At 36.1% G+C, this 16,300-nt stretch overlaps 1 protein-coding gene across 1 annotated transcript in view; it reads right to left on the reverse strand.

The window, feature by feature from the left end:
• The window catches only part of LOC109079599 (TRAF2 and NCK-interacting protein kinase-like), a 63,569-nt gene extending 47,950 nt beyond the window's left edge, over positions 1–15,619 (reverse strand). The window contains exons 1-2 of the mRNA XM_042752535.1: positions 15,266–15,619; positions 3,271–3,336 (exon numbers count right to left, since the gene is read on the reverse strand). Of these exons, the coding sequence (XP_042608469.1) occupies positions 3,271–3,336; positions 15,266–15,322 (123 nt within the window). The 5' untranslated portion in view covers positions 15,323–15,619. The remainder of the gene's footprint in view (positions 1–3,270; positions 3,337–15,265) is intronic.
• Positions 15,620–16,300: the final 681 nt, after the last annotated feature.

Raw genomic sequence — 16,300 nt, forward strand, 5'->3', positions numbered from 1 at the left:
GGCAACAGAGAGAATAAAAGTTACGCCTTCTTTCTTTGCGTGAACATTTGGGCAGTGTTATGCAAATCTTCCCACATTGTAAATAAACTGCAGAACGTCATGTTTTCTAATAGTCGCACACATTGCATGCATTCTGACAGCGCTGCACGAGCTTGCGGCTGATCTGCTTGTTAACCAGGGTTCAAAGTCCCAAGCGTGAGGAAAATCTGTGCTCGTCATTTGCTCGGTCACTTTTTTTATGAATTTTCACAAGGCATGTGATAATGTGATACGCATGACGTATTCGTAATGAGACTTATTTATAAATCTGTTGTTGTCAACAAAAAGAAGCAGTGAGGTCTTCCTGCGCATTTCCACCATAATAGTTGAGAAAAAGATAGAACTCTATCAACATTCATAAATGTAAATATTGTAATTTTACTGTTGTTCTGTAAAATAAAAAGACAATAATAATGATAATAATAATTACAACAGCTCTGTTAATACAGTTATTATAACATTCACACATAGTGTTCAAATTAGGATCTGCAATATTTTCTAATGTTTTAAAAGAAGTCTCTTTTCAGCAAGGCTGCTTTTAATTGTACAGTAAAAAATACATGCCCAATAAAAGAATCTGACCTCAAAAACAAAAAATATTATTTTACTAACTTATTAGCTGAATGTTAAAAATGTTTAGTGTTAAATATTTTGAAATTGTTGTTTTGTAATTGATTTTTTCTCTTTGAAAAGCAAGACAAAATAGTAAAAGCACATTTTGGCTATTTAATTTATGCAATGGTGAAAAAAAAAATGCATGGGGAAAAAAACTCGTAAAACCATGTTCGGTATTCGACCTTCAGCCCAGTGTTTCATTTTGTTCGGTTTCAGCCAAGAATTTTCATTTCGGTGCATCCCTACCAAGATCCTATAACAACTCGGAGATTGCACTAAAAAAAAACATGGTTATGAGCAGAAGAATTCTTGGTAATAAGCACACTTAATCAATTAATAAGGAATGACAGTACATTTATGTCCTGATTCAGCTGACAAATTAGCGAATTCCACTGTCTCACAGGATTTTTCATTTTTCTCCCTTCTTCACACTTTTTCTCTTTCACTCTTATTAACACATGCTAAGTATACATGAAGGGTGCCCGTTTGATTAGCAGAGTTCATCTTTCGCTGTGATACATCTGTCTCATTTTCCATAAAAAGGAGATAAAATCTCTCACAACATTCTCATCATGTGAGACTGAGGGGAAACTTAATCTAGCACCTGATAGGATATGACCCCTCCATACAACTTCACAAGTGGGCGACACCTCAGAATCACACCTCCTTCTGGTTTTCTCAGTATACTGACTGCACTCACACAGAGAGCTCAATGTCAGGCCAAAAAACTTCTGCAAACTGTGGCTTTTCTCCGAGAACTTAAAAGCGACAATCACAACCACTTCCTCTTTCACTTCTTTAATTTGTCTAATAATTCTCTATATGTGCAGTAGATTTTTATTCAAATGTTAAGAAGTTATTTCATTCAGAATGAAAACATTTCACACTTTTTACTTTAATTTTCACATCATCTCAAACCTGCATGACTTCAGTGGAACACAGGAGTTGTCAGGTAGAATATTTTACTATGAAGTTAATTTGGGGTCAGTAAGATTTTTTTTCTTCTTCAAGAAATTAGTATTTTTTTCAGCAAGGATGCATTAATTGATTAAAATTGACAAAAAATATAATTAAAAGCTGTTCTTTTGAACTTCAAATTTTAATTTTTTTTTTTTTTTTAAATGTATCATGGTTTTCACAAAAATATTAACCAACACAACTTTTTTCAACATTTACAATAAGAAATTTTTCTGGAGCACCAAATCAGCATATTAGAATGATTTCTGAAGGATCATGTGACTCTTCACATAAAGGGTCAGCTCTACCATCAAAAGAATACAAATCCTATTTAAACAGAAAATTATTTAAAACTGTAATACTATTTTTACAATATTACAAATTTTAAAGTGCAGCATTGGTATGCATAAGATTTTTTTTCTTTTAACTTATCGACCCCAAACTTTTGAATAGTAGCATACAATAAACACTGTCAAGCCCTCACTACATTTGAAGCCTTCTAAAGAAATATTATTGCTTTTTATGGAGGGGATGGCATAATTGGAATTAAATAACTTGAATTTCTGTCTGTTAGCTATCATATGGCTACAGCTGATTTGAAATATAGCATACAAGTTGTTAAATGCATTAACCAGCTTTTTGTCGGCTTATTGAAGTGCACATGAGTGATATGTGACAGGAATGCATCGCTAGTGCAAAGCGCATCCGAGCAGAGCGAGCATTTTGCAGGACAGAAAGAATGAAATGCATCACAAACACAGACTCTTTCATGAACCAGAAAACTATAAAAATGTGTTGGACTAGTTTTACAATGCTTATTTGTCTCTATATTCAGCTTGTGTTTTTTTATTGTACAGAAAAGAGTATAAAAATTCTACCATTTCCTCTCATTTCGTACAGAAAATAAATAGTCATATAGGTTCAGAATGACATGGGGATGAGTAAATGATGACAGGATGAACTAATCCTTTAAAAGTATTGCATAATGACAGCGGTTCAGATTGACAGAGTGCTTAACTGCTCCTACATCACCGCTCGTGGCTTCAGTGTCAAATGCGACACTTTTATCAGTGATCTCTTCATTTAAAAAACAGATCAATAGTATTCTCCTCTCACCGTGCATCAATCATACCCGAATTAGTGGTCTGATCGCTGTGGATGAAAACCAAAGAGATGATGCAAGTCTTTTCACTTTCAAGCCAAAAAAGAAACACCAAACCAAAGAGGTTCAAGCACCCCAACCTGTTCGGACCATGTCAAACCGTGCAAAATTTTTCACAATGAACATCAACAACATAAACCTTCTATTTTCCTGAATGTTGTTTGCAAACAAATCACCCTGTCCAAATATGCACGTTTTGACTCACAAATCTGACTCACACCCACTAGTTTGTGCAGGTAACGGAAGGGGGCGAATAATCTTTCAGAGAAATGGAAAGAAGCAGAAGAAAACACATGAGTCTTGACACGTCTGCACATACCACACGTATAACGTTAGAGCTGCTGAGCCACTAACAGGTAAGCGCAGATCTTTAAGAGAGTGAGAGGGAAAACTTTGAAGCAAACAGCTGAGGGAAATACAAAACATGTTTCTGAGACTGAACTGGATAGGTCTATAGAGCCAATCATACATTTGACTTAGCATACACCATTATTTACCTTATATACTTGTCCATAGGTCCCGTTTCCCACGAGCTCCACCAGCTCAAATATGCCCGCAGGGTCCTGAGGGGAGAGAATAATAGAAGAGGAGATTAGCTTGCATTATGCTGTCATTGAACATCAAAGAGAATTACACATACTCTGTATACACTGAGATCATCATAAATGCTGTCACTGCAGTCATTAGACCTAACAAAGCGTGTCAATTAAAGTTAAATCTGTTTGCACATTTAACATAAAAGCCTATTAAGGTATCCAGTGAGCCAAAGCCAGACAATGAATTTTGAAACAAACACTGACGCTAAATTATGTCCTATTACTATAACTTTTTTCCAGACCCCCCGCCCCCCCCGCCCATATTTCAAAGCAAATAATAATAATAATGTTTAGTCTTTTCATACCAATAATCAGTTACCAGTGTGCTGTTATGCAGAAAATTCTGCCTTATTGGAAATGTCTGCAATCATGCCTGACTTATTAAAGATATTTTTAGCACAAGACCCAATAATATCTACCTGACTAAAAGTGACGACAAAACACATTATGTGCTGGTGAGAATATAAAAAGCCAATAAGACTGAAATCAAATGACTCTTACTTTTCGTCATTTTCAGTTAATAAAACTAAGGGAGTTATGAGAACTGTCAGAATTCAATTCAGCTCCACCAAGCATGATGCTCATGAAAATAAGCACGACCAATAAATAATGCAATACACCTGGAACAATAAGCAAGACATGTTGCCATGGTAATCCGACAATAGCTGCCATTCATGTCACCAGAGGAGTAATTTATGAAATATGGTTCAGTGAATTCACAAAAAAATGCATAACAGCTTAAGCTGAAGATGAAGCTGGTGGAACATGAAGGATAGATACAGGTTCATTGAGATGAATATAAATTTAATGAATGGGATTTTCAGAAAGAAAAAATTAAATAAATAAAATACAATGGCAATACTATGGTAAATGTTATCTTGGAGAAAGGTGTTCATTTGTTAGCCCTTATCGACGGCCCTGCCTTGAAGTGTAATAATGTCTCCTGCACTCTCGATCAATGAGAATCTCAGAGAGGCAGGTCCAATATACTTTGAGAAATCCAATTGGCTGTATTCCCACTAACCTTCAAACACTTTTTCTGGTAAGTGCTCTAAATACCTTGTACGTGAATATGGAAATCATACAGTATCATGGTATACATTCTCATATAAACACACGAAGACTGGCACAGAAGAGAAGAATCGTTGAATAAAGTCATTATTTTTGTTTTCTTTTGTGACACTGAAGCCAACGAGTGAAATGTCCGCTCAGCTGTGAACTCATCATAGGTAAGTCGCAATGGCAATGCACCGCCCTTAGAGTTTATCTGAGGATAGTGTAAGATGAATTCAATAGATCACACGCACCTGCAGCGCTTCTGTGAATGGAGAAAACAGAAAAACTATAGGCTTACATAAAAAGGAATATAGGCATATACACTAAATATATTTCACTTAAATCATATTGACAGTTTAATTAAACGGAAAAAAAAATGTGCTAAATTACGGTTCATTGTGACACGTTCCAAAGTTTTCGGAAAGGAAAACGAAACAGCAGAGAGTAGTTTTCTTTTTTTTGTAAAAGCTTTACAGTTTTAGTTATTTTGCAAAAGCTTGACAGCTTTGAATAATGTCTTGCTTCTGTATAAACAACCAGCGTTGGTATGACCATCATGCCGACACAACCTAATTTTGCTATATTGAAGCCTGTTCATTATCAAAATAAAATACAGTTAAAGAAACAAATAAAAAGTTACACTGCTACGTTTTACAAAATTTGTTGCATTCAGCGTGACCGCGCCTCACTGTGCTGATAAAGCTGATGTGAAGGATGATATTATGTCGATGAAAGTACAAACACTATATAATAAATAATATTTTAGCATCCAGATACGTCGGGAATATGGAAACATTTGGATTCATGCCGAATGAGAGAGGTAGGCATCAGCTTCACCTTAAATTAATTTGTTACGTTTGACGTTTTTATAGCCTAAACTTTAGAGGATTTGTTCTGGAGAGTTACTAATAACTGTTTTTATAATGTTTGTAAACATTTTGCTTTAGCCAACGGGCATTTTAACCTTCATTATTTTGGAAAGTAATAGGGTTAATAAAATGCGACGTGAGCCGCAACTTATGTTTTTTTTCACTCCTAAAACGCAATCTTATACAAGTGTTTTTTTTAACAATGCAGCAAACATTTTTAAATATCTTAAAAATACTTTGATGTCTTTAAAGTGTTGATAGATTTTTTTTTTTTAGTAGCCTACATTTGGCCAAAATTTAGGAAAGATGAGGCTGTATTGGCTGTGACTAAGCGCAGTTTATTATTATTAGGCAAATTATAGGCTAAGAAAATTGTTTTTAAAAAAAAACGTTATTAACCGATATTTCTTCCACCCGAACCGGTTTCGGAACGGTAATAATATCAGAGGAACGCAGGAACAGAAACGTTAACATATCGATTCTGCTCGGAGTGAACCAATTGATTTTTTTTTCCCCATATCAAGCCCTGATTCCAATATTTAATAAAACGTTGTTAAAATCGAAAGTTGCAACTGTGTTATTTAATGAGCTAACATGAACTAAGACTTGTATTTTTTAACAAAGATGAATAACTTCTGTAGCAAATGTAGCTATTGCTCATTGTGAATGTTAATGCATTAACTGAGGTTAACTAACGAGGTCTTATTGTAAAGTGATACCTATTGGTCTTTATAGTTCTTTTGCACATTAATCTGTGTAAAACTTTTCACTTTATATATTTTTCCGTATTGCATTTAAATGTTCAGTTATTTTTGTTATAAGAAAAAAGTTATTTAACCTGTAATACTGTATTATGACCACTTTTTTTAAAAACTAAATTTCAATACCGTGAAAATACTGTATACCGTGAAGCATCAGTTATTAATCGTAACAGGAAAATTTGATACCAGCATATCCCTTAAAAGGATTTAGGGCCTGTATATCAAATAAAAGCTGTTCTTTTTACATGTCTGTTAATCAAAGAATCCTAAAAAATGCATCACGGTTTCCACAAACATTTAAGTTTTTGTCATCCATCATAATTTTTCTGAGCAGCAAATCCACATATTAGAATGATTTCTGAAGGATCGTTTGAAATTCAGCTTTGTCACAACAGAAAAGTAAAGTAATACACTTTAAAATAGAATACAGTTATTCTAAATTATGATATTTCACAAATACTGTTTTGACTGTATTTTTGATCAGATAAATGATGCCCTGTTAAGCTTAGAGCCTTCTTTCAAAATCATTATAAAATGTTTAAACAGTACTGTATGAAGTACTAATTTGACCTTTGGAGATACTGTACTACAAAAATAATTTTTCAGTAACACAATATCTAACACCGTGACATCCCCTAAAGTATTTCATCTGAAGACTCAAGAATTATTATAAATCACAGCCAGAAGGAAGTATGCCTGCCTTGGAACAGCCGGAAACAAACATGGATTTACAGAAAATTAAAAGCACATGGGTACAAGCTAAAAGTGGAATGACACAGTATTGTCAGCTTAGATTCTTTAAAACCAAGCGTGAGTTTTAACACCCAGCCACAGAGTCAGTGTGGGAAGAATTAGGTCAGCACAGCTCTCGGCGTTCGGACAGAGACCTTACTCTCAACATCACTGCTGCTGGTTGTGCGCGGAAACCCCATCAATCTCACCACTGCTCTGAGACCCGACAGAACATTCCTGAAATTACACACCTGCACCGTCATCGTACCTGCAGGAACATCTTCTTCCTGTGATTCTTTTTAAATAAACACTCACGTATCTATCTTACATAACTTGTGCATGTGCCTGAACCTGCATGACACTTTGTTCCTGAAATAAGACTGTGATAAACGTACAGTTTGGAGAACGGAAGGGTGTATATATCCATGCTTAACATCAATTTTGAGACGTTCTCTCGAACAGAATGTTTTGCCTCCAAAACACATTCCTACAGATTGACAGGCATGGGGGAAAACTGCTGACCAAAATGAGACCACCACATTCTGCTTACGAATTAAAAGATGCTTGAAGTGGCCCATGTTTCTCCAGACATTCAGCAGTTTTAAATGATATACCATTACTTCTGCTGCTTCAGAAAAATAACACAATGAGTCAGACTTTTTTTTAAGAAGCAAGTTCATATTTCTCATGGAAAGACACCTCAGGCATCAGGCTAACACTGACAGAGTACACCAGCAGTCCATCAGTGCAAATGCAGCACCTCTGTATTTTTCCCTTTCATTTTCTCCACAGGGATTTTTAAAAAATTCCTCAATAAGCTAAGCTCTGAATCAAACCAGCCAACTTTGAGATGATTCACATTACTGATAGTAAAACATTCTGTACTAAAAAAAATAAAAAAAATAAAATATAAAATAAACCAATTGTACTGTAAAAATATAACAGAATAAAATAAACATTTCAATTTAAAATTACAATATATTTTAAATTTATACTTTATGTTAATACAGAATGTTTTTTTAAAGAATGCAACGTACCAAGGCTGCATTTATTTGACCAAATTTGATCGAGTGATTATGTTTTAATATTAAATTAAATTTAAAACAAATTACAAAAAAAAAGTAAAATATTTACACCTTTATTTACACCATTTACATAAAAGTTTGGGATTGGTAAGATATTTTTAAAGTAAAAAAAATATAATAATTTAACACGGGTATGTAAAAATGCAAATGATACTATACTACTTTATGGCTTCTACAGGAACTTATTTAGTTCATAGTAGGTCTATCTTGAAAGCTTTAAATGTTATTGTTAAAAATGTTATTTCTCTATGGAGAAAATGAATAGGAATTTACTTGGATTTGCACAAATTACAGTGTCTAAGAATTCTCAGATTAAGCAACAAAATACTTGCAACTTCACAAATGCAGACATTGGGGTTGCCGCATACATTGAGGGTGTGCAGTTTTGTTCTACATACTTGAATTCTTCCAAGTACTCAACCACAGAGTTGCTTCAAAAGCAATTAAACCAGTATTAAGGTTATTCAAATAGATTCTATAAGCACATAAATTTGATCTTGGTTACTTTTTAAATTGTTACTCCACCATAAAAGTAGTTGACCTAAAAGAGAAAAGTACTTTATAGTTTGCACTAACAGCAACACTGAGAATGCAAATTTTGCTCAGACACATTTCAAAATGCAACAGTGCATAAAACTTAAGCCCCTTTCACACTGCACGTTGGTCCCGGAAAATTGCCGGATCGCCTTCTGTGTGAATGCAAACACCCCCCCTTAAAAACCCCGTTATCGGTCCTGGGTTGGGGACCTAGTAACATTGCCGGGTTCAGTCCCAGAACGAGCTCTGTGTGAACAAAAGCCAGACCCAATGCCGTAAAATATGTGTCGTAGTGATGACGCATGTTATCATGCGACTCTTTTACCGGGTGTTTTGAAGGCAGATCAACTTTCGCGACGAAAAAATATGTGCAAACTGTAATGAAGCAGAGATCAGTTAGCTCCTCACTATCCGCACTGAAGCTGAGATCGTTCGCCAGATTAAGTAAAAGTTAGCGTGCCTAGCGTTTTCGACTCGTACATTACACGTCACATCCTGATGTTACATGTCATTACGGGACCTTTACGGTTGTGTGTGAACGCACGCTCATATTCCAGGAAATCACTGGCAGTGTAAACTGGCCAAAATCTAGCGACCCGGGAACAATTGCCGGGACACATTACCCGTGTATTTACTGGAATCGCAGTGTGAAAGGGGCTTAAGCGTAGCATTTGCATTAATTAGGTTTCTTTGCACAAAAAAAAACAACTTTGTACTTTACTTTTTTTTGTAGTAGTATAGTTTTGAGGAAAAGGCAGTGTAGTAATACTATGGAAGTGGAATGATATATAGCTACTGTAGCAATGGAATCAAAGCATGCTTCAGTCACACTGCACCTTTAAACCCCACCTGTGTCATTAGCATTTTGGCAGGGTCAGTCCCATAAGGACCCAAGTTAAGTGGTCCACTTTTTGAGTGGGAGGCCATTCACTTGATCTCTTGAAAACACCACTAAGGAAGGGGCCCATCTGCAAAACTTTACTGAAGTGCTGAATGTTAAGCTTTTAATTAGAAGTTCTGGTTTTGTACAACGTCATGTCCTTTTTAGTAAAACTTACAAGACTTACAGCAAATTAAAAGTAAAACCTTTATGCGATTTATACTTAGTATATGTTGTGTGGGATTTGTAATGAAACAAAAAAATACAGGCCCAAACAAAAAAATACACCAAAATGACTGATTATTAAAAATAAACTAGACCAAACCCTGAACCATCTTTAGTACTAGCCATTGTAAGTTGAACTAAACGAATCTGAGCTCACCAATAGAGAAGTTGCATGTAAACAAACCCCTATAGTGTAGAGCCATGTGACCGTGCAGTTTGTATTAGAAAGGCGTCTTCAAAGGATCTTCTGAAAGACCATTGGAGATTAGAGCATGTTTAGACATGCCATGTTGAATGACAGCACTGCAGCTCTGCACAGCATAACAGAATGCCTAATAAACAATAATATACCTGAGAGGGGAAGCTGAACCCATTGACCGGGGCAATACAGTAATGCAACACCAGTAATTACATTTCTTGTTAATCCCCATGCAATTAATCACCAACTGTAAGAAAAGCAGGCGTAATGGAATAGTTCACCCAAAAATGAAATTTCAGTCATCATTTCCTCACTCTCATGTGTTTCCAAAACTGTGTTCCTTTCTTTTATACCATGAAACATGAAACGAGCTGCTTTATTCATAAAATGAAAGTACAGGGCTCAAAAAAGACCATAGATGTCAATATGCTAGAAGTAGCATGCACTGTTTTCTGAAGCAAAAAATAGCTTTGTGAGAGAAACAAAGTGAACTTTCAAATCATTATTCAATGAAAATTTTTCTCTCTCAAATCCGACATAAATGATGCTAAAGGCCATTGGTTCTCTCATGTCACATGACCAAGTGCGTCCAAGTGCAAATGAGATATACTCGTTACACAAAATAAAGTGTTCGCAGTGATGCAAAAAAAAAGAACCTTTTTTGGTTCCCCAAAAAACCTTTTCAATGAACAGTTCTTAAAACAATCATTTGTGTGTGAAGAACATTTTATCTTTTTCCACTATAAAGAATCTTTCATGGAATAAAGCTTCTTCATGGAACCACAGATGCTAATAAAGAACCTTTATTTTTATGTATTGAAGAAGGGCGACTTCAACAACGACTTCAAGTTCAATTTGTTCCTCAAGATTTGGAAATAAAGTCATATAGTCCCCTTCCATAGTCTTTTCTTGCAGTTGACAGCATGTGGTCACCATATGAATTCATTATATAAAAACAGCAGCATCAACATTTAGCTAAACGCCTTTTGTTGAAGAAAGTCATAGAGGTTTGGAAAAATATGCATGTGAGTAAATGAAAACAGAAATGTAATTATTTGGTGAAATATTACTACAAGATACCACAGATATTTCAAAGCGGATCCCAAAACTAAGACATGTTATTTTTCTGTACCAAAAAAAGAAAAAAAGAAAAGAATGCTATAACACAAAACCACTGGGAAGAAAATAGCAAAAGTTTCCATTAAAGGAAATTCTCCCACATATAAACACATCTGGCAGGACCTCCAGTGCTCAAATAATCATGAAACCTCATTAGTGCTTCATTACAGTGATTCATTACTCTTGATGTTGCTCCAGAGATCATCCTCAAATCCAGAAATCCCCCCCACCCCACAACCACCATATCTTCCACATTTGCTCAGTGATGAGGAGGCTATGATGAACGATTGCTCTTTAGAGATAACAGGACTGATAATATCCCTACATGCATGAGGGTGAGTATTAGCTTTTCATATGCACTTTTATTGAGTAACATTGCCCCGGAGCACAAGAGGCAGACGCTGCTGGCCAGAATCCCGAGACAAGGAAAAGACGAAAAACACTGGCTGACATCTACAGCTGGGACTCCCCCCGCCTCCCCTTGACATGATTCTGGGATGTAACAGTCCTTTACCTATTCATTATTCACAGGAAAAAACATGAGGCTGGAACTATATGTTCGTTCTTCCATGCTGGTAAAACAGGTTGAACATACACACACATACTCTCTTTCGAAGTAACATGCAAAAAGTAACACCGCACTGCACTGTGGTTAAGAAAGAAATGCAACCCATCTGTGACATGGACGGTGGTAATAATCAAGTGTTATTCTAGTATTTAAAGCTGCAGTCGGTAACTTTTGGGGCTCGTGTCTGGCGGAAGAACATTGTAGCCGGAGCTACTTCTCTCCAATATAAACAAAATCCACCGCTCCCGGCTCTTCTGGTCCAGTCAGCGCAGGGCTGTGCCACAGAGTGTTGTTTTGTGTTGAAAATATAAAAAATATATATAATGAGCGAGTACATCATGAATCCATTTTCCAAACCGTGTTTTATCTTATCCTGAATCACTACGGTACACCTATAATAAGTGTTTATATTCGGACTATTTTAGTCTGGTTGGGGTCGGCAACGCTGCAGAGTAGCACACTACCTGCATGACTCGCCATAGATGTAAACAGAGAGAAGTAGCTCCGGCTACAATGTTCTTCCGCCAGACGCGAGCCCCAAAAGTTACCGACTGCAGCTTTAATATGCTATTATAGTAACTATTATGCTCTGCTAAATGGCTATATGGGTATTTTATAATATGCTATTATAGTATTCATTAATATTTTGTAACATTGGACCCCACTGACTTCCATAGTACACTAACACACAAAACATTTTTAAAATGGCTTATTTTAAGTTTCACAGAAGAAAGTCATACAGTTTTGGAATGACATGGCGATGAGTAAATCAAAGGTAAATAAACGTTCTTGTCAAAGGTTAACGTGATGTAAAGTTCAGTAAAACCATCAGCTGGGACTCAACCGTTATAAATGTAGCACCAAGCACATTGTCCAAATCTGTGTCAGCGAAACATAAAGCATACACTTCCCCTGCGAGGCAAGACCATGCGCACTGTACTGGGTGACCTAATTTTTAAGCACAAAAGATCCTGCGAGAGTGGCGAGCTCGTCAGCAGACATGAGGAAAATAGCTTTGGCCATGGGTAGCGGTGAGGGGGGGGGGAGCATTAAAGATACCTCACATGGAGAGACACGGGAAAGCTTGAGAGGGCTGCTGTACGGTTTCTGAATCTAGAGAGTCTCAAATGCCAGACGCCTACACAGCGATGTAAACACAGACATGGTCGCTCAAGACGACAGTCAGGCATGGTGAGCTGTTTCCACAGCGCAACCAAACCGAATACGACAGATAAAACTCTGACTAATTCAGATAGGAAACTTTCCATTCATAATACACAAGTCTGAAACTGTTTTCAGTATATCCTGTGCCATCTGATGCAATGGCACCGAGAACAGTAGGGTGATGCTAAACAGTCACAGGTTAGCTGCAATCTTAACTGCTTTACATTACAATATAGAGTAAAACCCCTCTCAGCTTCCCACAGTCAACTGATTGATCACCTCACAAATCATGTCCAGACGTGACTCAAGCTGCGCAGGTAAGATCATGTTGCTAACTAACATGCCTACAATCAGGGTCTGTCATCTCACTCAACAGATCTGACACAAGCCCACAGTAAGAGCACACTGTCTGTGAGGAATAGCACTACCGCGGCATTCAGAGACTCCGCACACATCATATAGAGCATCTAGAAACTAGAGCATCCGAAACAAAGCGCAGCATGAATCAGGCCGGCATTTCCGCAGAATTTTGTTTACAAGTTTTGAAAACATGTTCTAACATCCAAAGTAATTTAAAGTTACGATGAAAGAGAAGTAGTGACAGGTGTTTTCTGTTTTATTGTGACGCACAACTGAGTGTAAAGAATTATTGAAAAACATAGGGCGGGGCCTTGGTTTTATGAATCTGTTGTCTGATTGGATTTTGGATTTTCTATCTATCTATCAAAAATCTAATGAATGCAAGCTTTTTTATTTTTAACAGAAGATCCACTAAAAATTAGAAAATAAAAAAAAATTATGAAATGAAACGTATACATTGATAAAATCGTTTAGAATTAGATCTACTGTATAACATGAATTGAAAAAACAGATTTGGCATGAATTTTCATTTCAGGTTAATTTAGCACCGTTATGTCATGGCATGAGGAACAAAGTGCAAACATTGCATACAGAATGTCACTACGGTGTAAACTGTGTAAATGTTCATTGATTATAATGAGTGCTGTCTAGCTTTGCATGGGTAAAGGAGTGGCCATACCACACTTTTCATTCCATGCATGTGAATGCAGGAGACAAGTTTCACTTTTTGCTGTGTTCCAAAGTTCAAGTTTTGTTAACTCTGACCAGTGAATTTGTATCATGTGCCCAATAAAAGACTGATATGCCATGGCATGACGTCTTAGCTAAATCAAATGAGTAAAAAGCTGCAGGTGTGCATATATATAGTACATTGTATCTTTTTGCATTTGGGATGTATTATTAATTTTGTGTTTAATTATTATCATTTTTTTTTAAAAAACACAGGAGAGCTTGATGTCATATTACGAACAATGCAATTCATAATTTTGCAAGCTCAAAGTCTAGTGTCACCAGCCCCTAAAGTCTTGCTTGAAACAGATAAATTAAAAAAAGTACTTTTTCTCGCCTCCTACTTTTCAAAAATAAGAGAAATCCAGTCATTACAGTTTGAATCTGGGCAACCAGGAGTTTTGCATGATGTCGAAAAAGTTCCCAATGCAGACTTCACACATTTTCAAGTTGGGTACGTAAATTTGTTGCGTTGACCAGCGGAAAATTGCTTGTCTTGAAAGTGACTTCTGTTGTGAGCTGTGCTTTATATATCTTTGTGCTATTGCTAAAAAACAATAGATTTTTTACTGAAATGTAGATCAAGTCTTGCCAGATTCAAATTTGAAATTGCATTTTATCCTGCCTCCTGGCACTCGTACGTTAACTCCCAGTTTGATTCCAGCAGACTTTTAAGCGCCAGTGATTTTTCCTGTTGGATGGAAAGGGGAACTAAGTGTCCATCAAACAGAGCATCTGAAAACCAAGGGACTTAGCATCCAAATCACTCAGAGCCCAGGATCCAGAGCATCCCAGCGCACACCGCTATGACCACGCAGACACAGAATGTATGTCACAGAGAAATGATCTCAAACAGACCGAACAAAAGACTGACAGAAGCTGCAAATCCAACACAATACATGCACGTTTAACACTAAAACATCTTGATAGTATATCATTATCATATAATGGCGGGGACCAGAAGTGATTGTGAAGCTGTCTGCAATGCACACATTGCTATTTATTATAGGCCTCACACAGCATAGAGCATATCGGTCGGATGAACACCAGATACAGTCTGTGTGTATCAGTGAAAAACATCCAATTACACTCAGACGCAAAATATGGATGACGCAAAAAAACTACAAACTACACACGGTATACAATGCGAAATTTGACAAAAAAAATTACCATAATCACTTAGGTCGTGTCAGTCACGTTAGGGATTAAAATGAAGGACTAATGTTTATTGAATAGGATGTTTCAATTATTGGATCAGGAAGAACTCCAGACGAATTATGCAACGTTAGTAATAATAATAATATTTATTCCACCGCTATTATTACATCAGATGCTCGAGGACTAACAAACAGTGCATCTTCATGTTGAAAAATATTTAATAAAACATTTTTCTCAAATTTCTAATAATAAAACATGTGTCTAAAATAAACATATCTAAAAATGTAATATTTCTACTAATACTAAAACGCTTGCATCCATAACCAATCTTTCTCTCTCAGTCACATGAATAAAAACCACCACACATATCTCCCTCCATCATTAATGGCGAGATGCTGAACAATATATTTCACCCATTGTAAGTCAAAACATCTCACTGTATCTCTCCACTCACCCGCAGAGCAGACAGGTCGATCTCATCCAGACTCCTCGCAGGAGAGTCACTCGCCATGATTATCTGTTCTATTCAACAATATACAGCCCGCAATAACATGAATACGGACGCCGAACTGATCCGTGTAATACACCAAACAAGCTGGATTGACTTCAGTCGGAGCAGATGAAGCTCCCGGATGGTGCGGAGCCGCTGTTCTTCGCGATTCCGGGTTTATAAAACCGAATTAGCCGCTATAGGACTGTATGTGAAGGAGACATCTCGTGCTTGTACCGATGATCTGCTGCAGCACGAGTCCAAAGCAAGCACCAAGCACCAGCGCCAATGGACGTGTGAATCAGGACTCCAGCGGGGAAGGCGTGCCAATCACCAGCTATTCTAGGGCGTGGCCTCTGAGAGAAAGGCGGGGCCAAATTCAAACAAACAATGGATATAATAGCACCTATATATATATATATATATATATATATATATATATATATATATATATATATATATATATATATATATATATATATATATATATATATATATATATACATATATATATATATATATATATATATATATATATATATACAAAAATATACAAAAATATAAAAATACAAAATTATACAAAAATATAAAAATATGTATATATATATACGTATACATATATATATATATATATATATATATATATATATATATATATATATGTATATATATATATATATATATATATATATATATATATATATATATATAGATATATACATATATACATATATAGATATATAGATATAATGACTACAACTACCACAGGGATATGAGTTAACATGCTTAACAAACTGGACAACATTTGTAGTTCTTTTATATCTACTTTTAAAAAGCATAGCTTCAAATTTTTAATTTTGTCTGGTTTTAGCTGATCTTCCAGCCTTGTGATTTCTGTTTGTGGCTTTTTGACCCCATCTTTAGCTGGTCAGGCTGGGAGACCAGCTGACCAACCAGCTAAAACCAGCTTGGCAACCCAGTTTGACCAGCTTATTTCCA

Source organism: Cyprinus carpio, chromosome B24, assembly GCF_018340385.1.
Source record: "Cyprinus carpio isolate SPL01 chromosome B24, ASM1834038v1, whole genome shotgun sequence".
Classification (NCBI taxonomy): Eukaryota; Metazoa; Chordata; class Actinopteri; order Cypriniformes; family Cyprinidae; genus Cyprinus; species Cyprinus carpio.